The 27,498-nt window shown below is 40.0% G+C and overlaps 2 protein-coding genes and 1 pseudogene across 3 annotated transcripts in view; 1 reads left to right on the top strand and 2 right to left on the bottom strand.

Annotated features, from left to right (window-relative positions):
- Window positions 1-2,181: 2,181 nt before the first annotated feature.
- LOC144366108 (uncharacterized) lies at window positions 2,182-19,860 on the bottom strand. Its single transcript, XM_078019472.1, has 2 exons — window positions 19,770-19,860; window positions 2,182-15,204 (listed from the first exon to the last, which is right to left on the bottom strand). Exon 2 carries the CDS (start codon window positions 9,903-9,905, stop codon window positions 7,569-7,571), a length of 2,337 nt encoding a protein of 778 aa, XP_077875598.1. The 5' UTR covers window positions 9,906-15,204; window positions 19,770-19,860; the 3' UTR covers window positions 2,182-7,568.
- LOC144366109 (zinc finger protein GLIS2-like) lies at window positions 18,316-20,715 on the bottom strand (annotated as a pseudogene). The gene is made up of 2 exons (XR_013424972.1): window positions 20,295-20,715; window positions 18,316-20,200 (listed from the first exon to the last, which is right to left on the bottom strand). The product of XR_013424972.1 is annotated as a zinc finger protein GLIS2-like (transcript).
- Window positions 20,716-20,789: 74 nt separating this feature from the next.
- Window positions 20,790-27,498, top strand: part of LOC144366110 (receptor-type tyrosine-protein phosphatase R-like) — a 77,413-nt gene continuing 70,704 nt past the window's right edge. The window contains exon 1 of the mRNA XM_078019473.1: window positions 20,790-20,923. The gene's annotated coding sequence lies outside the window, so the exon portion shown is untranslated. The remainder of the gene's footprint in view (window positions 20,924-27,498) is intronic.

Raw genomic sequence — 27,498 nt, 5'->3', positions numbered from 1 at the left:
ACATCAACAGATGCTAAATCGGGCCAGTGGGCATTTTAATTTCACCCCTTAATGAGATTTTTAATTGTAAGATTCTACTCTCAATAAATGCAAAAGGGAAAAGAAAACAAAGAAAGGAAGATAGGAGGGAAGGAAAAGGAAAAAAACAAGAGATTCCAAATGCTTCTTTTTTACTTTTTTGTTGGTACATTATAATTAAACATAATAGATTCATTGTGACATATTCCTGCATGCACATAAAACAATTTGATCAGTTTCATTTCCCAGGAATTTATCCCCATCCCCTCTTGCCTCCCTCTGATCCCATTCCTCTGCTGGTCTCTCTTCTATTTTCAGAAATTCCCTCTTTTTTCTTTCTTTCCTTTCCTTCTTTCTTTCTTCCTCCCCCTTTCTTTCCTCTTTAGCTTCCATATATGAAAGAAAACATATGAACCTTGACTTTCTGAGTCTGGTTTATTTTGCATGATATGACTCTCTAGGAAAAATGTATATAATTAATAACATAGAGAAATGTTGGTAATTTAGACATAAGCAAGTTTTGCTTTTTAAATAACAATGTAACTTTTTACAAAAAAATTTATATGCTGATATACTTTTATTTTATTCATTTATTTATATGTGGTGCTGAGAATTGAACCTAGTGCCTCACGCAAGCTAGGCATACACTCTACCACTGAGGCACAACCCCAACTCCTTGCCTTTTACCCTCATCTTTATTTCTTACTTCTTTTCTTTATTTGAGTAACTATTCACTTAACCCCAGAATCATTGATTGTCTGAGAAATTCTTTTCTTTCTTTCTTTTTTCTTTTTTGGCACTGGGGATTGAATTCAGGGGCACTCAGCCACTGAGTGACATACCCAGCCCTGTTTTGTATTTTATTTGGAGACAAGTTCTTACTGAGCTGCTTAGCACCTCACCATTGATGAAGCTGGCTTCGAACTTGCGATCCTCCTGCCTCAGCCTCTGGAAATTCTTAATCACAAACAAATTAATATTTAGAACTGATGGGTGCTAATATAATAAAGTGTCATATTTTTCAGCTAACATAATGACATTTTTAAATGGCCCTCTAAAATAGATATAGTTTATTCGCCAATATTATATAAAAACTTATCCTTCCACTGGTGTAGATTTTAGTCACCCTGACCATTCAGTGTGGGAGAAATTCTGAGATAGTCGCCTTCCAGGACTCTAACATGTGGCATGAAATATCTGTTTTATTTGCCAAAACAGGTAAAGCTGGCTGGCTCTGAAAATACCCTCCATCCCAGCCCCGAACTGTTTTCTATATATTTACTAGAAGATATTAGCTTTATATGAACACAAAAGATGTATATTCTTCTTATTAGTAGCCAATATATGTATTTCATAAATATTTATAAAGCATTGTAATGTGCCAGGGAAATAACTAACTTTGTTTCAAATCCTTACTTGATTTCATCTTTATTCTGTATTTACCTATGTGATTCCCATTCTCACAACTAAGACTTGCTGCTCTTCCTTCTCTCAGTCTTTCCCCACTTCCTCAACACATACATACACACACACACATGCACACACACACACACACACATACACACGATGAATATAAGGTTGGTCTGGATGAAGTCATATGGGTTTCCTTTCTTCAACTAAAGTACAATCTGATTCTTGACTTTGAAGTCCAGGTTTTGAATAAGCAATGCATACAAATAACTTATTTTCCAGTAAATTTACTTTTAATGATTTTTCATTTATCTTTATCATCTTTTATGCCCAACATTACATAAGATTTTATAAAAATAACAGTTCTTTACATTGTTTAGAAACTTCTCATTTAAACACTTAATAGAAATTTTTAGTATAAGATAATATTAAAATAGTACAATGAAATAATAATTGTTGGTTTACTATGACTTCATAAGACCACTAAAATGCAAAAAATACATTTTGTCATTTTCAGTAAAAATGCATAGCATTTAAAAAATAATAGTAACCTCAGGATCTGGACCATTAATCTGATGGTCTCTATTCTTTACAAAATACTCAATTTTTTGTTTCCTTGCTCTTTGGAGACAAAGTATCTGAGTACTTTTTTCTTATTCTTTTTTAAAATATCAACACAGGAAAAGAGAACAATTCTTTGCTCTTATTGAAACGGTATTGCCGAAGTCTGGCTTGGCACAAATCAGGAGCCACTTGTCAAAAAGAAACTAACTTTATTTTTAGAACTACAAACGCCAAACAAAACAGCTCCAGGGAAAAACCCTCAGAGCCCAACTGCCACCACCGGCTTCCACAAGCCTCTCTCCCCCACACCAGCCTCTCAACCTCCCACAATCCTCCTGCTCCTGAGGCCGATTGGCTGGGTTGCGTGGGCAGAGCCAAAGAAGTCACCCAATGAGCAGCTCCGTGGAGGAGCCAATCAGCTAGATGTTGCTGGGGCCGCTGTGAGCCAATCATCAGCTGGCAGTCTGAAGGGCAGGGAAACAGCCCAATGAACATCACCGCAGAGGAGCCAATCAGCTAGATGTTGCTGGGGCCACTGTGAGCCAATCATCAGCCGGCAGCTGGAAGTTTGCTGGCAGCTGGATCATCAGCCGGCAGCTGGAAGTTTGCTGGGGCCCCTTTGGCTGTGGCTCTCAACATCTCCCCCTCTCTGTTTAAACAACAAGCATGTGGCTTATGGACCGTGCCTGCCTTAGGTTGTCCAATACATATGGTCCTTACCCGTCTTCGGATGAGCTGACCTCAGGGCGTCAGCCTCCTGTCTTAGGTTGGTACCATTGTAATTGGATCTTACTCATCATTGACTACCGGTCCAGTATACAGCCACACCTGTGGAGAGGTCTCAGCCGGGGGGGGGGGGGTGAGGTTCTTTGCCTCACCTCTGTTGACCTCCAAATTTTAGCTGAATGATCATGACAAGCAGAAGGGAGGAAGATATACCAAGTCAGTTGACGGCTCCTTTTGGGAAAATTGTACCACCGATGATATCATCAGCAAAAATACCCCAACACTACCACAAGTCGCTGCACCAACAGATAGTTCACAATGCATACAAGTGACACATAGTTCTGTAAGCAGTTCAGTGCAAGTTCTGTAAGCAGTTCAGTGATGGCTATTGCAGAAACTGTAGATTAGTTTTATCTTTGTCTTCACCGGCACAGGGATGAAGATAGGAATTCTGGCAATAATGACTAAAGAAAAAATTAGGTAACATTCCAGAAGACACTAAAAGAAAACAATTTTTTTAACAATTTATATTATCTTCATCGGCACTGGGATGAAGATAGAAATTCTGGCAATAATGGCTAAAGAAAAAATTAGGTAACATTCCAGAAGACACTAAAAGAAAACAATTTTCTTAACAATTTATATTATCTTCATCTGAAGATAGAAATTCTGGCAATAATGGCTAAAGAAAAAATTAGGTAACATTCCAGAAGGCACTAAAAGAAAACAATTTTCTTAACAATTTACATTATAGTGAAGAGAATTATTAAATATAATGAAAACGAAAGGTGAGAGTAAACAAACAGATCTGTTAACCTCCTTTTTTGTTTACATATTAAAACAATTCTTAACAGTTATTTACCCAATTTAAATTAAACCATTTAAATCACGTGAATAAAAAAAAAATATTTGGATCCATCTTTTCATGAGCGCTCATCATATATGATATATGGAAATACGTACATTGGACATACGTACATTCAAACATATAACACAAAACACAAGTGTGCACACATAATATAATACATACAACACATAACATAATAGTAAAGGCCTTATAACTTTTTACAGGTAAAATCTCTATTGCAATGTTTAAAAACTCTATAGTCAAAAAAAAATAGAACTGATCAGCAAAACATTAACCTAGGTCTGTATGAGCTCAAAAAAATAAAATAGAACTTCATGATATGGGAAAGGGCAATAATAAAATAGATATTGAAAAAAGCATCCTGGTTCTGTCGCAGATGTAAGGATAGCCAAATTGGAGTTTTGGATATCAGCTATTATGGATTTGAGCTAAATCATCTTCTTTTTGGTCTGTAGAAATTGCTTTAGTTAATCTCTCTGGAATCCAAATCGGCTGCTGTTCTCTCTGTGGAAACACAAAAACAGACCCCCGACTCCAGACAATCACTGGGTCAGGATTTTAGTTAATCTCTCCGGAATCCAAATCAGCTGCTGTTCTCCCTGTGGAAACACACAAACAGGCCCCCGACTCCAGACAATCACTGGGTCAGAACCTTGGTTAATCTCTCTGGAATCCAAATCGGCTGCTGTTCTGGGTCAGAACCTTGGTTAATCTCTCTGGAATCCAAATCGGCTGCTGTTCTTCCTGTGGAAACACACAAACAGACCCCCGATTCCAGACAATTACTGGGTCAGGACCTTTCCATTGTCCTGTTAGAATATCTTTCCAAAGTACCTTGGGCTTATGTACATTTTTTGGACACATATGCCTTTCTGCAGCACTAAGTCCTGATGAATCCAAATTTAAAAAGTTTAGAGTAAAAAGGGTTATTTTAAGTTTATCTTTGGGGAATATATACCCCTTCCCAATTCCATCTTTTTGCTTTAATAAGTACATTTTAATAGTTTGATGAGCTCTTTCAACTATGCCTTGTCCCTGTGGATTGTATGGGATTCCTGTTATATGAGTAATGCCAAATGATGAGCAAAATTGTTTAAAAGAAGTAGACGTATAACCAGGGGCATTATCTGTTTTTAACTGTTTTGGAATGCCCACAGTGGCAAAATTTTGTAAGCAATGAGCTATAACATCTTTAGTTTTTTCGCCGGCATGAAGGGAGCCCATCAAAAATCCAGAAGAAGTATCAACTGTAACATGCAAATATTTTAATTTTCCAAATTCTGGCAAGTGTGTGACGTCCATCTGCCAAATATGGTTAGGCATCAATCCTCTAGGATTGATTCCAAGATTAACTTGTGGTAAAAAGGTCACACAATTTTGACATTGTTTTATTATTTGTCTAGCTTGTTCCTTAGTTATTTTAAAACGCTTTTGTAAAGTATTAGCATTGACATGGAATCTTTCATGAAAATTTATAGCTTCTTCTAGTATAGAGAAAATATGTATGTCACGTGTAGTTTTATCTGCTAAATCATTGCCTAAACTAAGGGCTCCAGGCAATCCTGTATGTGCCCTGATATGTCCTATAAAGAATGGATCTTTTCTGTCCCAGATTAAACTTTGTATAGTGGAAAACAAAGAGAAAACAGTAGAAGAAGGGGAAATTCTACCAGCATCTTCAAGGGATACTATAGCATTAACTATATACTGGCTATCAGAAAATAAATTAAATACAGAATCTTTAAACATCACAAAAGTTTGTAATACTGCATTAAGCTCTACCTTTTGAGCTGATTGTTTGGGTACTAAAAATGTAAAAGTTTGATCAGGTGTAACTATTGCTGCTGTACCATTATTTGACCCATCAGTGAATATATTTGGAGCATTCATGATAGGTGTTTTTCTTGTCATTTTTGGAAAAATTACAGGATGCAATGACCAAAAAGACAGTAAAGGATTAGATGGTAAGTGGTTATCAAATGAAACATTAGATTTGCACATTATTATTGCCCAAGTATTTAACTCATTAGCTAATTCATCAATTTGATTCATAGTATATGGAGTAATAATTTTATGGGGAGAAATTCCAAACACTGCCTTTGCTGTTTTTATTCCTTTGAGTATTAATTGTCCTACAGCCTCAGGATACCTAGTAAGAATAGTGTTAGGAGAATAAGATAAATGTATCCATAATAATGGACCTTCTTGCCAAAATACTCCTGTAGGAATATTTTTTGTTGGTAGTACAATAAATAATAAAGGCAAACTTATATCAATTCTATCCAAATGCATATTTTCCATATATGTTTCAATGATTTTTAATGCCTTTCTTGCTTCAGGCGTTAACATTCGGGGTGAATTTGGATCTGATGGACCTTTTAGGATATCAAATAAAGGTCCCAATTCTCCTGTTGGAATACCTAGATAAGGCCTTATCCAATTTATGTCTCCTAATAACTTTTGAAAGTCATTAAGTGATTTGAGTTGATCTACTCGTATTTGAATTTTTGGTGGACGGACCATGGTTGAGGATAATAGAACTCCTAAATAATTAATTGGAAAATTTAATTGTACTTTATCTATTGCTATCTCTAGATTATAATTTTTTAATAAGTTTGTAAGTGTGGCATAACATTCTAGCAATGTGTTTTTAGCTTTGTGTGCTAATAATACATCATCCATATAATGAAATATTTGTAGTTCAGGATTTTGATTTCTAAGTGGCTGGATTACTTTATTAACATAAATTTGACACATAGTTGGGCTGTTAGCCATCCCTTGAGGGAGTACTTTCCATTCATATCTCTGATCAGGACCTTCATGATTTAGTGCAGGGATAGTAAATGCAAAACGTGGACTATCCTCAGGATGAATTGGAATTGAAAAAAAACAATCTTTAATATCTATAACTAAAACATACCAAGTTTTTGGCAAAGCAGACAATTGAGGAGTCCCCGATTGAGCAGGTCCCATAATGACCATTTCATTGTTAATGGCTCTTAAATCTTGCAGTAATCTCCATTTACCAGATTTCTTTTTGATGACAAAAATGGGAGTATTATGGGGAGATACAGAAGGTTGTATATGTCCTTCCGCTAATTGTTGTTTGACCAGATCATGGGCTACTTGTGTCTTTTCTTTAGTCAAGGGCCACTGAGGAACCCATACTGGTCTTTCTGATTTCCATGTAATTTTTATTGTCTCAGTGGCCCTTTGTGAAAATCCAACCCATGTCTGTCTGTTCCTTGATCTATTTGTATTGGTGCTGCTATACATTGTTCTTGTCTTTCTAATCTTTTTCCTTTCCTAAAACCTTGTCTAGCCATAATAGTGGGTGCATTTTGATTGATATTATTTGTTAATGTCAAACCTAATTGATCTAAGACATCTCGTCCCCATAAATTTACGGGAAGATGATCCAATACATATGGCTGTATAGTTCCTTCACATCCTTCAGGATCCTTCCAATCTAATAGCATTGCACTTCTATCGGGATTAGTCGCCACTCCTAGGCCTCGAAGCGATTGAGTGGCTTGTTGTAATGGCCAATGTTTTGGCCATTCTTGACGAGAGATGATGCTAAGGTCTGCACCTGTATCCAGTAGCCCATTAAATTCATGTCCTTGAATATTTAGTTTTAGCATGGGGCGAGAATCTAAATTTAAAGAAAGCATAGCCCAATCTACACCTGTGGAGCCTAATCCCTTGGAACCTCTTTCTACAACATGACTGGAAAATTTATCATGTAGGCTTGGTATTATTAGTAACTGTGCTATTCTATCTCCTGGTGAAATTACTGATATACCCTTTGGAGAACTGGCTATAATTTTTATTTCACCTTCATAATTGGAATCAATTACCCCAGGACTTATCAAAAGTCCTTTTAGAGTAGAAGAGCTGCGTCCCAATAATAAGCCTACTGTTCCTTTGGGAAGAAGTCCTTTTACCCCTGTGGGAATGATTTGAACTCCCATCTCTGGAGTTAGTACTGATTTGGTGGAGGCGCAGATGTCCAACCCTGCGCTCCCTTTGGTTTGTCTGATGAGGGATCTGATGTGCTGGGCACTACCCTGATGGGGTTGCTGGGGTTGCTGGGTTCCTCCAGTGCTCCGTATATTTGTGGTTTGTGGCCCCGGAGCATTGGGGCCACCTGTCCATTTTTTGGCAACGGAGCCCGATGCCTTTGTCCACGATATTGTGGATAAACACCTTGTCCTTGTTCGTTTTTTGATAATGGAGTACCCTCTATGGTGGTTTGAGGATGGTATTCATTAGCCCAATATAATGGAGTACCCTCTATGGTGGTTTGAGAACGGCATTCATTAGCCCAATGTCTCCCTCTACGGCATCGTGGGCAAATACCCGGTATTCTACTTGTTTGATACCTAGTTTTGTTAAACCCTCCTCCTATGGGGCAATTCCTTTTAAAATGTCCTGTTTGTTGACAATTGTAGCATGTTCTTGGCCTGGCATCTAAAGCCTGTTTTACTGCAGCTGCCACAATTTGCCCTTGTTCATTAATGTCTCTGGCATCTAAAACCTGTTTTACTGCAGCTGCCACAATTTGCCCTTGTTCATTAATGTCTCTGGCATCTAAAGCCTGTTTTACTGCAGCTGCCACAATTTGCCCTTGTTCATTAATGTCTCTGGCATCTAAAGCTTGTTTTACTGCAGCTGCCACAATTTGCCCTTGTTCATTAATGTCTCTACATAATTTAATATATGTGTTTAAATCTTCCTGTTTCCATGGTCTAATGATATCTCTACACCAACGATTCGCTTGGTCATAAGCCAGTTGTTTTATAAATGGCATTGCTTGTTCTGTATTCCCAAAAACTCTGGTAGCTGTTTGAATAAGCCTATCTACAAATTCAGCGTAAGGTTCATTAGCTCCTTTTATTATCTTAGATAATTGACCTTGTAAACCTCCATGTTCTTGTAAAGTCTTCCATGCCCTGACTGCATCTATAGCAATTTGTGAATATACACCAGGATCATATGCATTTTGTTGCTGCCGATCCTCATAAGGTCCCTTTCCTAACAACATATCTAGATTTCTCTGAGGATAACCAGCTGCTGCATTTCGACTAGCCGTCTCCTTGCAAAATTCCTCATTGGCAACCTTCCATAACAGGTATTGTCCTCCATTTAGCACAGCTTTACACATACTAGCCCAATCTGCTGGCGTCATGCTTAAGTTGGTAATGGATTCGACCAAGCTTACAGTGAAGGGTGCTTGAGGACCATAGGTTGTTACAGCCTCTTTTAGCTCCTTCACTGATTTGAAATTTAAACCCTGGTAAGTTCGCTGCCCTCCTACCTCAAATACAGGGCATACTTGAGATCCTGTCTCAGGATCCCAACTATCAACTGCGGGGGTTGGGAGTCTCTTAGCATATGGAGGTGGTGCTGTTGATTGGACACTTATGCCCTCTGGTGATAGAGTGCTGTTAGTAGCAGTCTCCAGTAGAGGTGGCGCTGTTGGTTGAACACTTACGCCCTCTGGTGATAGAATGCTGTTAGTAGCAGTCTCCTGTAGAGGTGGTGCTGTTGGTTGGACACTTACGCTCTCTAATAAAAAGGTCTTATTAGCAGTCTCCTGTTTTAACTTTTCCCCTGATAGATTTTTCTGCTCTAAACTTCCTTCCTCTGTCTCACTATCTCGAAAGACCTTCTTTTTTACTTGAATCTTTTCCTCTTTCTGACTAACTTGAGAGACTTCCTCTTCTACTTGAATCAATATGTCTTCTTCTTCCTCTACCTCTGTCTGAACTGAAGGCTTTGGACTAAGCAAACCAGATACGTTCGTCCACAATGGCAATGTGCCAACTGGCAGAGTCCCTGGGTTGTTCTTTTCTATTCTTTTTAAATCTTCACCATGATGGTTCCATTGTGATATATCTAACAGCTCCTCCTTAAAAAGCCATGGGCTATATTTTTGTATTATATCAACGTATGCCCTGACTGCTCTTGATTTTACTGGGAAGCCTCCTTCCTCTAACAATTTACTTAACAGTCTTTCGGTTTGTTTTTTACTAATTGCTGATTCCGTATTTCTACTATAATACAACCCAGCAAGATAACAGCAAATAAAACCGAGACAGAATCCAATAAAAATGGAACCACACAAAATCATTATATCAGCCTTTCTATCCTCCTGACGTGTGCATCCGTCCTTTCTCCCTATCTGTTCCTCAGACGCAAATAGTTTTTCCTCAGATGTGAGTGGTTTTTCTTCCCTCTTACTCATCTCCAGGGACAGGAAAGTTAAAACAAAAACGAAGCAAAACAAAAGAGGACACTTAAAATGGCTACCCATTCTCTCGCCCTGCCCTCAGGGGCGAGCAGTTTACTTACCCTCAGTTGCTCCCCTTACGGGCCACCAAATGCCAAAGTCTGGCTTGGCACAAATCAGGAGCCACTTGTCAAAAAGAAACTAACTTTATTTTTAGAACTACAAACGCCAAACAAAACAGCTCCAGGGAAAAACCCTCAGAGCCCAACTGCCACCACCGGCTTCCACAAGCCTCTCTCCCCCACACCAGCCTCTCAACCTCCCACAATCCTCCTGCTCCTGAGGCCGATTGGCTGGGTTGCATGGGCAGAGCCAAAGAAGTCACCCAATGAGCAGCTCCGTGGAGGAGCCAATCAGCTAGATGTTGCTGGGGCCGCTGTGAGCCAATCATCAGCTGGCAGTCTGAAGGGCAGGGAAACAGCCCAATGAACATCACCGCAGAGGAGCCAATCAGCTAGATGTTGCTGGGGCCACTGTGAGCCAATCATCAGCCGGCAACTGGAAGTTTGCTGGCAGCTGGATCATCAGCCGGCAGCTAGAAGTTTGCTGGGGCCCCTTTGGCTGTGGCTCTCAACAGGTATTTTATCAGTTTTTTAAAATCAATGTTCCTTCCAACATATTAGGGTGACCTGGAATCCTGCCCGCTGCTTATTAGAAAGGCTGTTGCAATTTCCTCTTCCTTTGTCAAATCACATCAAACACTCTAATCATCTCACTACACTTTGGTCAGTTGAGCCTTCCTCATGCCCTTCATCTATGTCTCTTCCCATGACCACTTGAATCCTTTTAACTTTATGCAGTTGTAAATGCTGAATTATTTCTCCTTTCATCATAAGTCAGCTCCTCCTAGACTCCTCAATTGGCCCCAGACTCTCAGTTTGAACATTTTCCAATCAAATTACACAAAAATAGTAAAGTTGCTCCAGATTTGTTTAATAATGCTAACAAAGACACTGAATTTCCACTCAGATAAAGCCCTTTGCTAAGTAATTTTTATATACCTTGTTACCCAAACTCTCAATAATTCTATGAGGTAGGAAATTTACTAACAGGGAAACAGATCTAATGAGTGTAAGAATCAGGAACTTACATGTGATCACCTAGTTGGCAATTGGGACAGCAGCTAGTCAAAATAATCCCAAAGTCTGTGTTCTTCCTTAAACATTCATTAAATGATGACTGAGAACTGTCTGCAGCAGAATTGCTTGGAAAATTTAATAAAAATGCAGGCTACTGGTCCCTTTCCAGGCTGGATAAATTATTATCTATAAGGGAAAGGACCAGAAATAACACATTTTTAACAATACCTGCCCCTAAATAATCCTTAGGTATACTAAAGTTTGAAAATCACTAAACTGCAAGGCCCACATTCTGTGATACTAAGTACTTGATGATCTGAAATCAATCAAATCTACCATGAGGAAAATGTGTTGCTTTTGGTACTGTGCCTTCCACTTTTTAGTAAAAGGATCTATTAAAACACTAGTAGATATTAGTATTTTTACAACAAATTTGGGTGTTCCTAATACTGGCATTATGCAAACTTAGTGTGAGCCACCCTTGTTTGGTACACACTATAGTAAGGCCACTGCACAATTCTTACTAAAGAGTTGTTGGGAGGCTAATAATAGAATGTCTTAAGACTGTCTCTGATTAAAAATTATGTAAACCTCAGAATGTAGATTAAGAAACAAACAAACAAAAAAAAACCTCCTGTTCAAGATGTCCTGTTCTAGTTAATGAAAATAGTTGTTTAAACTAACTTCCAGAATTCTGTGGTAGTACTGACCACCCCGTCTGCAATCTCATAATATGATTGTTAAAAAGGTTTGCTATGAATCATTATCCAAAGTAACCAACTGCTAGAGAGACATGATTAATTATGTGCATAAATAAAATCACAGCTAACCAACAACAGCCTTTGGCCTAAAATAGTGGGAGAACTAATGGCTATAAAAGGTAAAATTAAAAAATGTTTCTTTCTTATTGGGGAGAAGGACATGAGAGTATTTTCCCTGTGGCATCAAAGGACTATGCAGCTGTTTCCCTTTAACCCTCTGCCTGGTTGTAACTCAGTAGCAATAAGCTGATTTTCAAGGTAATGGCAAAATTCTTCCTTAATCATTAGAAGTGCTAAAAATATCATGTTAAGAACTCGAAAAATTCTTCCAGCTCTGCTTACTTGCACAGTATCTTTCAGGCTAGGTTTTGTAATGGACAAAAAATTGAGAGGTATATATATGTATATTTTACACACACACATCCTTCTTCTGCCTTTCTCTCTTATTTAGGACAACAATGCAAGATAATGAAGAAAGCTTCTCGTGCAGGAAAATGAACTTTAGGTGAGATGCAGCCAGGGTAAGCTTCTCGTGCAGGAAAATGACCTTTAGGTGAGATGCAGCCAGGGTAGGCCGATTACCCAGTGACAACATGGGGTCCCCTCAGCCTCTCCTTAGGGGAAATCACACATCTGATCCTTGCAATTAAGCTTCTCCGTTAGGCAGCCAAGAGTTATCGCTAGCACCCCTTCTAAGGCATTTGTCTTTAGATGCTTTGCGGTGCTGATTGAGTTTCTACGCCTTCTTGCTTGTGCTGTGCAGGGACAACGGAACTTGAGCCCTTCTACCTTCTTCTCAGGAGCATAATGCGTGAAAATACACTATGATCATTATTGAATTTTAAGTCTCGTTTCATACTATTATCCCAAATGTGACTCTACTAGGAATTGAAATCATCTTACTTTTCATCTCACATCTAATTGACTACAATAATCATATAACTCACTGAAGGACTGCCATAGAGTTTGGTCTGTATTAAAGGTTTAGATTACCCCAGTTTATCTAAAACCCTCTTAATCAGTAGAGACAATTGTATTTCATCCTTTTGAATTTTCATAGTAATTTATCGTTCACAGAACTCTCTTGAGGTTTTTTGTGGGTAATTCTCCTTGGTTCCCTTTCCTTCCTCTCTGGGTCATAAACCATTTGTGGTTCTATGTTCCTTCCCCTACCACTTCCTCAAAGAGGGCTCCGAAGCTTCAGGGAATTCTTGCCTCTTCCTTTGGACCTGTCTGTGATTCCCTCTTCTTGTGCTACAGTCACTGGCAGCTGCTTTGCTGATACATTTCCTTATTTTCCACTTTAACATCCAAGCAACCTCTATCTCCTAAGGTAATTTGACCAGAGTAAATGGTTGTTGCCCATGGGAAAAAAACACCATTCCATTTGCTGAGAAGAAGCAGTGAAGTTTTCTGGGGTCAAAAACCCCAAAATTGAGGGTAAATGAATGAGTAATGTTTTTCAAACTTCAAGATTTCAGGGAGAGTTCCAGCAAATATATGTGATATAGTTGACACAGCACAAAATTTAATTAAATCAGTATAGTTCTGAGGTATGCATGAATAGAGAGATCAAAGGAACAGAAAAATCCCCAAATGGATCTTAGCAACAAGAAAAAGAATCATGAATCATAGGTTGAGGCAAAGCATGTCCAACATACTTGAATTTACTTACTAAGTGTTGATTAAAGGTTAGACTTAATAAATAAATACACACTCATTTAAACTTTGAAACGGAGTTTTCTAAAGTAAAAATGTGATGCTACTTTATTTTAACTCACCAAATAAGCAATAAAAATAATATTTTCAAGAACTCAATAAAATGGACTCTCAAACTAAACTTCTCAAAAATGATAATTGGCAGATATTTTCTGAAAATAACTTGGCAAAGTATTTAAAAAAATATTTTCACATACAAAAATTTATTATAAGAAATATATAAAATATAAGATCAATATTGTGTGCAAAAAAGTTAGTACAATATTGCTTATAATAACAAAAATGGAACAACAAAAATCAAACAATTAGAGGATGGTTAAATTGTGATAGATTTATATAGTGGTATATTAATAACTAATAAAAGTATGGAATCCAATGTCAGAAAAGGGTTAACTTGGTTTAAATCTATACATTCCAAAGAAAAGATTGACACTGACTTTCTGGGAAATGATCCTTCATGTCTTACACCATCTGGACTGATTAGAGTGTCTTTGTTGACCTGGAGCCGCAGATGGTTAATGCTAACATGGGATTTAGGTAGATGAATTGGGCCTTGTGTTACCAGTTTGACTCTAACGAACCCTGGGATCTCAATACCTAAGTAAGTTACAAGGCACTCTGTGACTCCATGACTGAATCCCATTAGAAACTCTGCACCTGAAGCTTGTTTGATTTTTCTTGGTTGGCAATATTGTGTTTATAGTGTTTCACATTGCTGGGAATATTAAGTGTTGGTGATACAACTCCACTGGGTAGGGTCAATTGGATGCTTGCACCTGCTCTCTCCCAGACTCTAGCTTCTGCATTCTCTTCTTTTTATGAGTTTAATCTGCATCCTTTTGCTTTAATAAAATATAACCATGAGGAAAATTACATTTAAAACAGCTTAAATGAAATGCTTCTCTTATAATGTTCATGGAGAAAAACCACAAACTGTTTGTACATAAGAACTCAACTTTATTTTTAAACAATCCCTCTTAAAAGTTTTCAAAGTATTATCCAATATGATAACTGGCCATCTTTAAGCAGTGGGATAATATGTCATTTATTTTTCTCTGACTCATTATCCTAATTAATACTTTCACATTTTTTTCATTAAAAACTGTAAACAACAACAGCAAAAACAGAACATGCAGATACACACCAAATAAAGGAAAATGTTTTTATTTTTTATAAGATCAAGAATAATATCAGTGGTTAAGCATCTCTGGATTTAGTTCCTGGTACCAAAAAAAAAAAAAAAAATCATTGAAAAGTGTAAGTAGATTTTTAGCTTGGTTTGGATTTGGAATTCTGTTTTAATAGTAAAAGATGTATAAAATATTTTAAATGTATAAAGCATAGGACATACATGAAACACATTAGTTATTGGTTTTGTGAAAATGGAAGGGAGGAGTAGCAATAAAAGAATAAATACGTGAATAAATAAAATACAAAAATAAACTGTTCTAATAATGTCATAAGATGCCTTCCTCCAATCATTAGCATTTATACTCCACACATGATTTAAGAGAAAAAAATATAACTTTAAGATTGTGTGTTTTGGTTTCATCATTTATTTTTGAAAGTTAATATCTACTTTTTAAAAAATTATGTCTGTAAACTACACATAATGTATCAAAATCCAATGCCCTTTTCCACTTACAGTTTTAAAGTTTCAAGACCAATTTCTGCCTCCTTGACATTTTCTTTCTCCTCTCTCCATTGACAGTGATGCACAACAAGGGATCAGCTCATGCAGCTCAGCAAAATGTGGAGGTACTTCTACAGTATAATCAAAAATGCCATGCATTAGTTTATCTATAGATTTATCAGAAAAATTTAGTTCTACCAGCACTAAATTTGCATAAAACGATCATTCCAATTGAGACTAACTTATCCACCTATGGAAATCATTTAAAATATCAAGGGTTAATTTGGTCTATATGGACTGAATAGAGACAGTAATAAAGTAAGAATCCTTTCATTTTAACAAAATCAGTTGCCTTGTTATTGTTGTAGTTTTAATGTCCTTTTTTACTTTTTTCTTAGATATAATTAACTTTCAGATGGCCTCTCCTTAAGATTATTGAACCAGGTGTGGTGGCCCACACCTTTAATCCCAGTAGCTTGGGAGGCTGAGGCAAGAGGATTGCAAGTTCAAAAGCCAGCCTCAGCAACTTAGCAAGGTCCTAAGCAACTTGGGGAGAACCTGTCTCTAAATTAAATACAAAAAAGTGCTGGGGATGTAGCTAAGTGGTTAGGCACTCCTGGGTTCAATCCATAGTACCAAAAAAAAAAAAAAAAAGAGCAAAAAAGTAATGATACTATCTTGCAAGTAACACAAAGCTCTTTCTGACATTTGTTTGTCAATCACAAATTTAGTTACTAACTTAGTGTTAGAACCAATGATCACTAGAACACCGTGAATACTTTAAATTTCATCAGAACTGAAGACAAATTATATTTGTGTCCCAGAATTTACAACTCTCTTCTTTTCTTTACTAGTAGCATCTTTTTTTTTCTCACAACTCACTAGAAAATGTTCACGTAAGAAATAGTCACAAAATAAAGATGCTGTAAAGAGCTACTAAGAGAAACGGGGATTTTGAATTTCATTCAGTCCATTGCATGATTTTCATTTGTTCCACTTTATTTGGACTCTGGGTCTTTAAGCTGATCTTTACAGTCATTCCAAAAACATATTTGACTAATGTAAACTAAAAGTCCAAATCAGTGAATACTGAGCTACAGGGTTTGGTAGGAATTTGTGTTATATACAAATTAGGAAAGTAACTAATCATGTTTGACATTAAAATAATACAAAACAAAAGTTTAAAAATTAAAGCAATAAACTATTTGGAAACATAATACAACTTTAGGGTAAGCTTTAAATGTATCTAGAATAATTTATGCCAGGTAAGAAGTCAAGAATGTTAATTTTATTCCTCTTTTTTTTCCCCTTAGACAGTATGGTCTGGATAATTTTGCTTATCTGTGGAATATACCAGTTTTGAGATTGTCTTAGATACTGCCTTCATTACCACAAGCTATTTTACTCTTATTTACTCTATGGAAACACACACACACACACACACATACACACACACACACACATTCTAGGGATATATATATATATATATATATATATATATATATATATATATATATACATATTATATATACACATACATATATATATATACATTCTAGGGATATATATATATATATATATATATATATATATATATATACAAACAAACAAAGACATAGATATGTCTTTGTTTGTTTGTACATTTAGCTTTAATAAATTTCTTACAAGTATAATACTTTCTAAATAAATCAGGAAAAAAAATAGTTTTCATTGCTTTAGCTGCTCCTTGTTGACTACAGAGTAATGTCCACACCTTTTCAGCCTGACATTTAAGGTCCCGCACCAGAGGTTCGGAACAAAACCTTCCTTCCTTCAATTTTCTTTTTTCATCTTTGCAACTCATTTTTATTGTTTCTTTATAAACGTCCTCTCACATGGAGGAATATATTGTTATAGTCATTAGCTTATCTCTTTTTTAAACTCTATGCTAACAGCAATGGAGCCAAGAGGAAGAAAAACATAAGCTACAATAGAAAGGCACTTAGAACCTGTTAAAATACTGATATCCTGGAATGTGCAACAATAAACCAACAACAACGAAAAGTATACTGGCCCTTCCAAGCCTGGTCTATCACCAAATCACATGCTGAGCTAATGTCACCTTCCAGTGCCCTATTCCTCTGCTCCTGGGCTTGAGTCAAACCATATATCCCCCAAGCTAAGGACTGAAGGCCTAGGGCCCTAACAGGGATGAGGGGGGTGCTTGGGTCCAGGGTGGACCCAAAGAAAGAAGACCAGCTCCTTTCTACCTTGCTCACAGCCCCATCAAGGGGCAGAGCCAGTGTGGCCTGGCCCTGTCAGGACTGGGGTTCTAAGACCAGCAGCAGGGACTGCCAGGTCAGGGTGACCCTTCTAGGACAGAAGGGCAGTCCAGGAAAGAGTGGGATCAGAACTGCTCAGAGGAACCATAGAGCTATGGAGGACCCCACTGCCATCTGGTGGCTCTTTTGTTCTATGGGTGGGGAATTGGAGGGGGTTGGCTATTTTGCAGCCTACAGCTGCTGGCAGGAAGGGAACAAAAGGCCCAGGGTTGGTTGAGTGGGACATGCTGGGATAGCCTAACTTCTGGAGATTGGGCAGTGGGATCAATAACCTATATCCTTGGCATACTCTGGCTCCTGCATAGTAGTTAGACCCTAGGGGAGCTGGCTGAGTGGGAGTCTCTTAGGATCAGGCTCAACTGAGAAAAAGCCAGAGGCAACAACATCCCAAGTCCAGCTCCTTCCTCCAGCCAGCTCTTCCCAGGCAGAGGGGCTGGGCCTGCCCGTAGCCATGCTTGGCTGCCCAGTCTCCCACAGACCCAGGCCTCAGTCAATGGCCAGAGAGCTCCCTCCACTTCCCCCCCTGCATGCTGTCTTGGTGCCTTAAGACCAGAAGCTGCCTCTTGCCTCAGTACCAGTGCCCTGTAGGCCTCTCCGTGAGGCCAGTCCCAGCTGGGATGACCAAGATGGAGCCTGGCCTGGCCCTGCCTGTTGGGCCTGGATTAAGTCCTAGCACCAGGGCTGTCCATCTGACACCTTCCCTCCCTGGCTCCATGTTTCCCATACGCTCAGGATGCCTGAGTCAGATCCTTCCAGGGTATAGGGGCAAGTGAGTGGTCAGCTGGCCCTTCACCTGGGAATGTTGCTGGCCCTCTGGCAGTGCAGTCTGATTCAGGCTGAATGAGGGATGACGGCAGCTGACCAAGCAGGCCTCCCTTCTCTAGCGAGCAGGAAGGCACCTTGTCATAGGGGTGGGTGGGGAACAGCATGGCTTCTTCCTGTGGCTTAGCCAGGGTCTGCATCTTATCTTCTCTCCCTCCAGGGGGTAGGCCAGAGGGAAAGGGGTCTAGGGTGAGCCTGCATGGGTGCTATGGCCCGGTGGGGGCTCCTCACAGCACATCACATAAAGTTGGGGGTGGTCTGGACCAACAGGAGGGCAGATACTACTTTGCCTGCTCCCAGTGTTGGGACACGGGAAGCAGTCGCTGCTGGCCTCTGTGGCTGATAAGTTGGCAAGTGAGGGAAGACAACCTGCTCAAGTTGGCCCTGGGATGAAGGAGGCACCAGGGTGGGAAACCAAGGACTAAGGGTCCGGTGGAGGATGGGCAGAGGGCTCAGAAGCTGTGGGGCAGGGGCCTGAGGGTGAGCAAGGCCTCAGCACCCAAGAGCATGGTCAGGACCAAGTCCTCACTTGGGACCTGGGAAGGCAACAATGACCTTCTAGCACCATCCTTGCTGCCCAAGGACTGCATCTGGGACTGCAGCTTCCCAGGGAGCACAGACCACCAGGCCCCAGGGCAGTAGGACATTATTGCTATTTTGCAGAAGAGTTTCTGTTCCTCAGGGTGGGGCCCAGAGCTGCTGGCTGAGCTGTCATAGCTGGTAGGTAGGTAAGCAGGCTCAGTTCACTACAGCTGGTTTGAGTAGCACAGAGCCTGGTGGGATGACCACCCAGCCAGGAGTTAGTGCCTCTGGGCTGCTGGCTGCTGAGTTGACGCCTGTGGACAGGTCCAGCACAGTGCCTGGAAGCAGGGGGAGTCCATCGGGGCTTGGCCGGGAGCGGCTGCTCTCCGTCCTTTCGAGGGGAGTCTTGCAGCCCTCTGTGCCCAGGGCCCTACTGGGCACTGACCCACGCCCTTTCTCCCCCTCTGCCTTGCCGCCAGCGGAGCCAGTGAGGAGGGAGACCACAGGCAGACCCAGTCCACCAGCCCCAAAGGGAGAGGGCAGCAGTGGGTTCTTGGCCAGATTGAGGGGCAGAACAGGACCTGGCAGCCCAGGGCCGATACCCCCACCACCCCCGCCACCCCCGCCATTGCCACCCCCGCCATTGCCACAGGCCAGGGCACTGAGGTCGAGGGGGCCAGGGGCCAGGGGCAGGGGCAGGCCAGGCAGGCTGGGGCCTCCGAAGAGGGCAGCAGGGTTGGGAATGATGACCTGAGCCCCACTAACATAGGGGCTGCTGTCAGGGGTGGGCAGTGGTGGTTTAGGGGGTGGGCGTAGCTGCAGGAGCTCCTGCTGCTCGTGAGACACGAAGTGGCCATGGGCTTTGATGTGCTTGCGCAGAGAGCTGGGGTCTGTGTAGCGCTTGTGGCAGCCAGGCATCTTGCAGTAGTAGGGTTTGTCCACGTAGTGGGTGCGAGTGTGCTTGAAGCGGTCACTCGAGTTGGAGTAGCGCTTGTTGCAGCCCTCATAGGGACAGACATAGGGCTTCTCACCTGTGTGGGACCGGTTGTGGATCTTTAGGTTCTCCAGGCGGGAAAAGCTCTTATTGCAGGTGTGGCAGCGGTGCGGCTTCTCATTGGTGTGCGTGCAGATGTGGATGAGCATCTTGTACCTGGCGTTGAAGCCACGGCCATGGCAGGCACAGCCCTCCCAGTGGCAGCAGTACCCTGCATCCTTCTCAGGCTTGACGTGATAGTCATTGACATGGTCCACCAGGTCTTGCAGGAGCTCGAAGAGCTGGTTACACTTGGCCCAGCGACACACCAGCTGCTTGGGCAGGGGCAGCTCTGGCGAGAGGCACTTGTCCTTGGAGGGTGTGAGGAAGGAGGAAGCAGGCAGATGCAGGGCCCCCCCCAGAGCCCAGGGGTAGGAAGAACTGGAAGGAGCTGGGGACACTGTCCAAATATCGCAGTGGCTGGAAGTCCTGTGCTTGTGACCTTATTTGGAAATGGGATCTTCACAAATGTAATCAAGTTAAAATGAGGCCCTGCTGGATTAGGGTAGCCTAAATTCAGTACCGGGGCAGTGGGCACTGGAGGCAGGTCCCCATTGCCCTGGCGTTCCGGGGAGAGTGAGCTGCTGCCATTGGGGGAGTCCAGTCCAGACGGTGGTGACAAGCTGAGGTCCACCAGAGGGGCTGCAGAAAAGCGTCCATCCACCTTCTCAGGAAACTTGGGGTTCAGCAGGAAGCCTGAGGGTGGGGAGCCTGGGGAGCCAGGTGTGGGGCTATCATCCACCAGGCCCAGCTCCCTGTGCAGAGTGCGGTGCCGGACCACACCCAGCACCCTCTCCCGCTTCTCTCTCGCCGCTAGGAGCTTGGTGATGCTCAGCTTCAGGTCTAGCGGCTCGTTCAAGGAGTGCATGGTGATGGGGTGCTGGCGTTGCAGGCAGAAGGGGGCACCCAGCTGATCTTTAGGCAGGAACCTCGGCGGCGGGGGCGGTCGTGCTCGCAGCTGCGGGCTCCGGCGGTCGCGGGCGGTGGGGGGCGAGCGGGGCAGAGGCCGGGGCGGGCGGGGGCCGGCGCGAGGCTCACGGGGCGCGGGCTCCCCTGGCACGGCCACCCGGCGCCCGGCCGCTCCGCCACATCTGCAGCTCGGGCAGGGAAGGTGGCCGCGGCGGCCCGGCAGTGCGAGGATGTCTTAGAGAGGTAGGGAGGAAGGAGGAGGGAGGCGGCGGGAGGAGGGACCGGCGGCCGCGGAGGAGGGCGAGGAGGAGGGGCGCGGGGGGCGGCCTCCCTCCCTCGCGCGCCGGTTCGCCAGCTCCCGCCCTCGCTGCAAACCCCTCTCGCCGCCGCGGCCCCAGGCCCGGGGCGCCAGCTGCCTCCTTCCTTCAATTTTCGTACATCTTTTCAGACAATCAAAAATCCTCCCTCATTCTCCTCTCCCTTCTGCCCGTATTCAGATCTGGATCATCCTTCAGCAGAATATTGTAATAGAACTATAATTTGGATCTGGGATGTCGCCTAATGGCACATGCATTAAAGGCTTGATCTGCAACTTGGCACTATTGGGAGGTGGTACAAACTTTAAGAAGTGGGATCTAGTGTGAGATTTTCTGGCCTTTGGGGACTTGCCCTTGAAGGACCTTGAAGGACACTGTGGGACATTGTTCTTCCCCTTTCTCTTTCACTTTCTGACCATTAGATGAATAGCTTCCCCCTACACCTGCCCCTCACTGGGGATTAAACCCAGGGACACTTTTACCACTGAACAGCATTCCCAGTCCTATATTATTATTTTAACTTTGCTATGTTGCTTTGGGCCCTGCTAAATTGCTGAGACTAGCCTGGAACTTGCAATCCTCTTGCCTTAGCCTCCCACATTGCTGGGATTACAGGCAAGCACCACCATGCCGAGAGATGTAAGCAGCTTTTCTTTGCCATGTGTACCCCACCATGAAGTGCAGCCTCACCACAGGTACAAAAGCAATTGAGCCAACCTTTACTCTGTATAAAGTTATTATCTCAGGTATTTAAATAACGACTGAGAACTAACATTACTGGCAATCAAAGTATGAGCTAACAGGATGAATGGCAGGAATAAAACAAAAATAAACAGACTTAGAGGTCATTTCTAGGTTTCTTTCCTGGAAAGTCCAAAGGTATAGAAACAAACTATGAAGGGAGAGAAGAAGGAAAACCAAAAAGTGAAAAATGATAATACTGTCATTTTGAACTATTTGAATGCTTCAATTTTGCATATATTGTAATCTACAGTAAGAGCATTTGTATCTTCTTTTTTAAAAATATTCTTTATATGCTTCAGTGGTTTTCTTAGTGATAGGTAACTATTAGGCACACAATAAATATTTGGTGAATAAATGAGCAATGCCAATTTTTCACTGACTTATCATTTTATTGATATCTCTTTTATTTAAAAATGTCTATAAATCTTGACACTTATAGTATAACCTAACTCAATTAGCAAAAGTTGAGAAGACTAACAATATCAAATATTAGAGAGGAGAAGGATCAACTGCAATGCATACATGACAGAAAGTGTAAATCAAAATGACCACTTTGGAAAAGAGTATGGTCAATTGCAATGATGAGTTTTTGGTGTGCATTATGTGGTATGTTTTAGATCTTAAATATATGTTACACCTAGTCTTATGTAGCAATTATTATTTTTAATGATTATAAAGCAAAAATGTTCAAAAAATTTGTAGGCTGATTCTAAAGTGTGTTACAGCATGGGATTCAGATTTTTGCTTTTTATCCTATTATACAGCCTACAAATAACTTTTTAAGGAGAAAAAACACTGAGTTATACATAGACATAATTTGTAGGTCTTACCCTAGAGAAATGGCAATGTTAATAACAACTAATAGCATCATATGACAGTAGGACATTTAAGATTATAATGACTTTGCTGGATTCATTTCTTGTTTTTACTTCATTAGCTTTTTTTCCTCATCAAAGTACTCTGAACAATGAACTTAGTTTGTCCAGCATATGGGAAGAATTAGACAAAAAATCTTTTATTTCACATTGTCATGCCCAAAACAATCTTTTTGTTTAGCCAGAATACTGGCTTTGTCCTCAAATTTACCAGGGACAAGCAGAGGGGGTGGTTTGTGATAAATATCAATTCAAGTGTTTTTGTTTAGTTTTTCTATGTAATTTTGCAGCATTTTTCTAGAACTTTATGTGGTCTGATTGTGACACAAAACATTTGCTCTTTGACTCAGTATGATCAGCCGAAACTATTGACCTAGATATTGAGCCCATTATTTCTCATCTCCTTTTAAGAGGTTTTGTCACTAAGCTATAAGGTCCATCTAATTCACCTTCCTGGAGTGTCCTAGCCCATGAGCCATTATACCTGCCAAGCTTTCTTTGTATATCCATCTGTCTCCCTTAGGAAATCACTCAACAATAACATTTCACTATCATATAACATGAAAAGCAAAGCTCTTTTTAACAATGTAACACTTTTAGTGGCAATGATCGTCACATCCATGAATTTTAAATATCCATTTTTCTCTTATAAATGTAAGTTTTGTGTCCTCACATTCTTTGGGCGATATCTGAAGATTTTTCTGTTCCTAAAATCAGTGAATAGCTGAGAAAAACATTTTCCAACAATACAAATCTGCCACAGTTACTTAGGAATTAAAAGAAATTCAGAGAAATTTCTACTTTATTAACATATCAAAAAAATTTTTTATTCACTGTAGGAAAGAAATCAATACAAGAATTGCAAAGAAATCTAGCAAGTAGGAGTTTACCTAGAAATGTAAATATTCTAAATGTCTTGTAGAGTCCTGTTTCTTATAATTTCAATGCCGTGGTCCCATCATCATCTCTCGCTTTGTCTCATTCAAATGACAGAAGTAAAGTGAAGATATTAATTCTACAAGTTAACAAATGAAAAGTCAATAAATGTTTCCTGAATAATATAGTAGGATAAAAAAAAATCTGAATCCTATGCTGTAACACGCTTAAGAATCAGAATTTTCTTTAAGAAATCCTGCCATGAAGACTCCTATCTCTAGCATCTCTGTAACCAATAAACATTTAGCCTCCAAAAAAAGAAAACGCATCACCACCAAGGGAGGCCTATTCCATCATTAGCCAGCTCTACTGGTTAGAAAATTATGTTAGAATTCAATTTACTACTTTGTAGCTTTCCTACATTTGCTCTGTGTCTGTCTATTAGAACAACAAGCCCATCCTTAGATTTACTTAAGGATTTTGAATGCCTGTTTAAAATATCCCCTTAGGGGATGGGGTTACAGTTCAGTGGTAAAGCATTTGCTTAACATGTGCTAGGCCCTGAATATGATCCCCAGCACTGCAAAAAATTAAAATATCCCCTTTTACTTTTTTACTTCACTAAAACATTTCCCAGAAGACAATTTTCAGTCTTTTTTCTCCAAAGAGGTTTCCAAGTTTTCCTACAGCATAGCATTTGTCAGTGTAACACTAAAAATATGGTACTTAGAAGCAGATGTAATATTTTGGATGTTAGCCATTTTATATACCATAGACTTTAAATTTTTATTACTGCAACCAAACACAATTCTAATGCTTGTATAATTCAAGGATTGTTCATTTAGCAAATATTTATCACTGGGCATGGTGTTGTATGCCGGTAATCTCAGAAACTCAGGAGGCTGAGGTAAGAGGATCACAAGTTTGAGGCCAGCCTCAGCAACTTGGTGAAGCCCAAAGCAACAAGACTCCATCTCAAAATTAAAAATTAAAAGGGCTGTGGTGTAGCTCTATAGTTATAAAACCTCTGGGTTCAATGCACAGTATAAAAAAATAATTCACCAAGTACCTACTAAATGCTAAGTTTTAGGTAGGCCTTGGGAATTTAAAATCAAAGAAGGCTTCCTTCCTTCCATCCTATAGCTGTATTACCCTATTAAGTCATGAGGGTTTATAATTAGTTAAAACTCCATCTCTTCTGCATTTGTATTTCTTCAAGCTGATCACTACTATCTATTGCTATGCAGAGAAATTTACCTCCCAAACTGTGAAGTTCACTGACTTTAATCACAATGTTCCTTTTTTAATGGGAAATTTTTATTCTCCTTTTCCAAACTATATAGTCTGCTTGTTATCCCTTTCAACTTGTATGAGGATGAGAAAAAAAAAAGTTGTATTTTTTTTCTTGAATGACCTTTGCAAATAAGACATTTGGGACAGACACCTCTCTGCTCTCCTTAAGTCATGGTGGGCACAATGGGTATTACCAGATCAGAACACATCACTGCTGTCACTTACCCAACATTGTATCAATTGCTTCACAAATCATATCAAGGGATTCACCAATTATACCAAGAGCTTTACTCAGGATACACTGTGAGCATGTTTTTCTGATTTACCATGTTAAAGATTCCATTATGAATGAATATAATGGAATATATAATTTATGTCTTGTTCTCAGTAAACTCATATTGTGATGTCAAGTTCTCCAAAGTTCTTCTAAATATAAATGTTTTATTACTTCACTCTATAATTTTTCTAGGTAATGAGATTATGTTTTCAGGTCTATTGTTTCCAAGTTCCCTCTTTTTATCTTCTGGAAATTAAGCAATTGACTCACAGTTTTCTGTCACTTTTCATCCCCCATCCTTCCCCTTTCTCCCAATTAGCACGAAAATAATGATTCTTCCTATCAAACTAGGCACTTACTAATGCTAAAAATGAAGACAGGCTCACAGAGAGAACAGAAATGGCTGAAAGGAGATGCTTCTGCATGGTGCACACCTGAGGTTTTCAGATTCCTTTCAGTTCCCTTATGATTCTTTAAATGAAAGAATACTTTCTACTACTTAATGGTAGTCCAATGACTGAAGCAGACATGAATAAAATGCCTCTGGTTGCAAATAAGGAATACATCACATGGTGGTGCATGCCTGTAATCCCAGAAGTTTGGGAGTCTGAGGCAGGGAGATCACAAGTTCAAAGTCAGCCTCTGCAACTTAATGAAGCCCTAAACAACCTAGCAAGACTCTGTCTCAAAATAAAAATAAAAAGGGCTGGGAATGTGACTCAGTGGGTAAATACACCTGGATTGAAAGGAAGGAAGGGAGGAAGGAAGGAAAGAAGGAAGGAAGGAAGGAAGGAAGGAAGGAAGGAAGGGGAACGGAAGGGAAGGGAAGGGAAGGAAGGAAGGAAGGAAGGTAAGAAAGGAAGGAAGGAAGAAAAGAAAGAAAGAAAAAGATTTTCTACATACTTTTAATGTGTGCATGAATCTCACCTGAGGATCCTGTTTAAACTGCAGATCCTAGATCAGTGGGTATGTGGTAAGCCAAAGAATCTGCCTTTCCGATGATCTTCTAGGTTGATGCCCAGATTTTCACCCACAGACTACACAATGGGGCAGTTATGGGATATTGGCAGCCTCTCAAAGCTGGAAAACATGAGGATCCAGTATTTATTTATTTATTTTTATACTGGGAATTAAACCCAGAGGTGCTTAACCACTGAACCACATCCCAAGCCCTTATTTATATTTTATTTAGAGACAGGGTCTAGCTAAATTGCTACGATGGCCTGGAACCTGCAATCCTCCTTCTTCAGCCTCCTGAGCTGCTAGATTAGAAGCAGAACCCAGTTTTCTTCCACAGCCTACACAAAGGAACGCAGTCCTACCTGTATCTTGATTTTAACTCAATGAGACTCATTTCATACTTCTACAGAGCTGTAAAATTGTTTTAATCCAATATATGTGGTAATTTGTTATAGAAGCAATAGAAAACTAATAGATTCTCCATACTAGTGTTTTCCTGAATAAAGAGCTAACTCAAATTGTCTACATAATATCATGGGTTTCTCTTTTTAAAAATTATATAATGTTTGAGTGAAACTTTTGTCCTCTGAATTGATACTTCATTTTCAATCTTCAAAACTATAAGGAAACTCATTTTATGTAAGAGTCAGTGGTGTATGTGTATGACAATATAGTATACTTTATTGCACTAACTGAGCATCTGGAATTTGTTTAAAAAGTACTCAAAATTGATGGCTTTCATTTTTATTTTAGAGTAAGATTTACTACTTAAACTAATTAAGTAGAGTCCAATTTTTAAGTGTGAAATTTTGTTGGTTTTTTTAGGTGTTCAAAATGTGTCACCATTTGTGTTTAAAAAAAAACTAATTGAAAACCTATGGAATTATTTTTTTTGTTAAAATTTTTATCCTTGTGGTATTTAAAGAAAGTTCTGCCACATTTACCACCAAATAAGTTTAAATGTCAGCATAATAACTTTTTAATAAACTCTAAATTAGTTATAATCTTGGTTGGAAGAAATCAGTACAAATATTGCAAAGGAAAAACATCAGGAATTGGGCCCCATACATGCACAATCTTTAAACTCCCAGAGAAGGGGGAAGGGATGTCAATAAAAGTATTCTGAAATTTTATGTTTCTAAATAATGGAAGTTTCATCATGCACCAAAATGAAAATTACCTAAAAATAAGTGCACATAATTTGATGGCAAAATATCTGCATCTCAAGTATGAAGTTGCTAAAGAATATAAAAATATGTTTACATAAAGATAAATATAAAGACTTATAAATGAGCTTAATCTATTCAGATATAGTGGCCTCTTCTTTATACAACATTCAACAATCTCTGTTCTAGAAAGTTGACCCCAGGAAGCAAAAGGACTAATTTTCAATGTAAAATGTTCAACAATAAAGAATATCACACTGTCTGTTTTCATCTCCCAGTGGGAGAGGAGATCAGAAAAAAATGTGAGATC

This window comes from Ictidomys tridecemlineatus, chromosome 8 (assembly GCF_052094955.1).
Source record: "Ictidomys tridecemlineatus isolate mIctTri1 chromosome 8, mIctTri1.hap1, whole genome shotgun sequence".
Taxonomy (NCBI): domain Eukaryota; kingdom Metazoa; phylum Chordata; class Mammalia; order Rodentia; family Sciuridae; genus Ictidomys; species Ictidomys tridecemlineatus.
The sequence above is the reverse complement of the archived record's forward strand: the minus strand, read 5'-3'. Positions and strand labels throughout refer to the sequence as shown.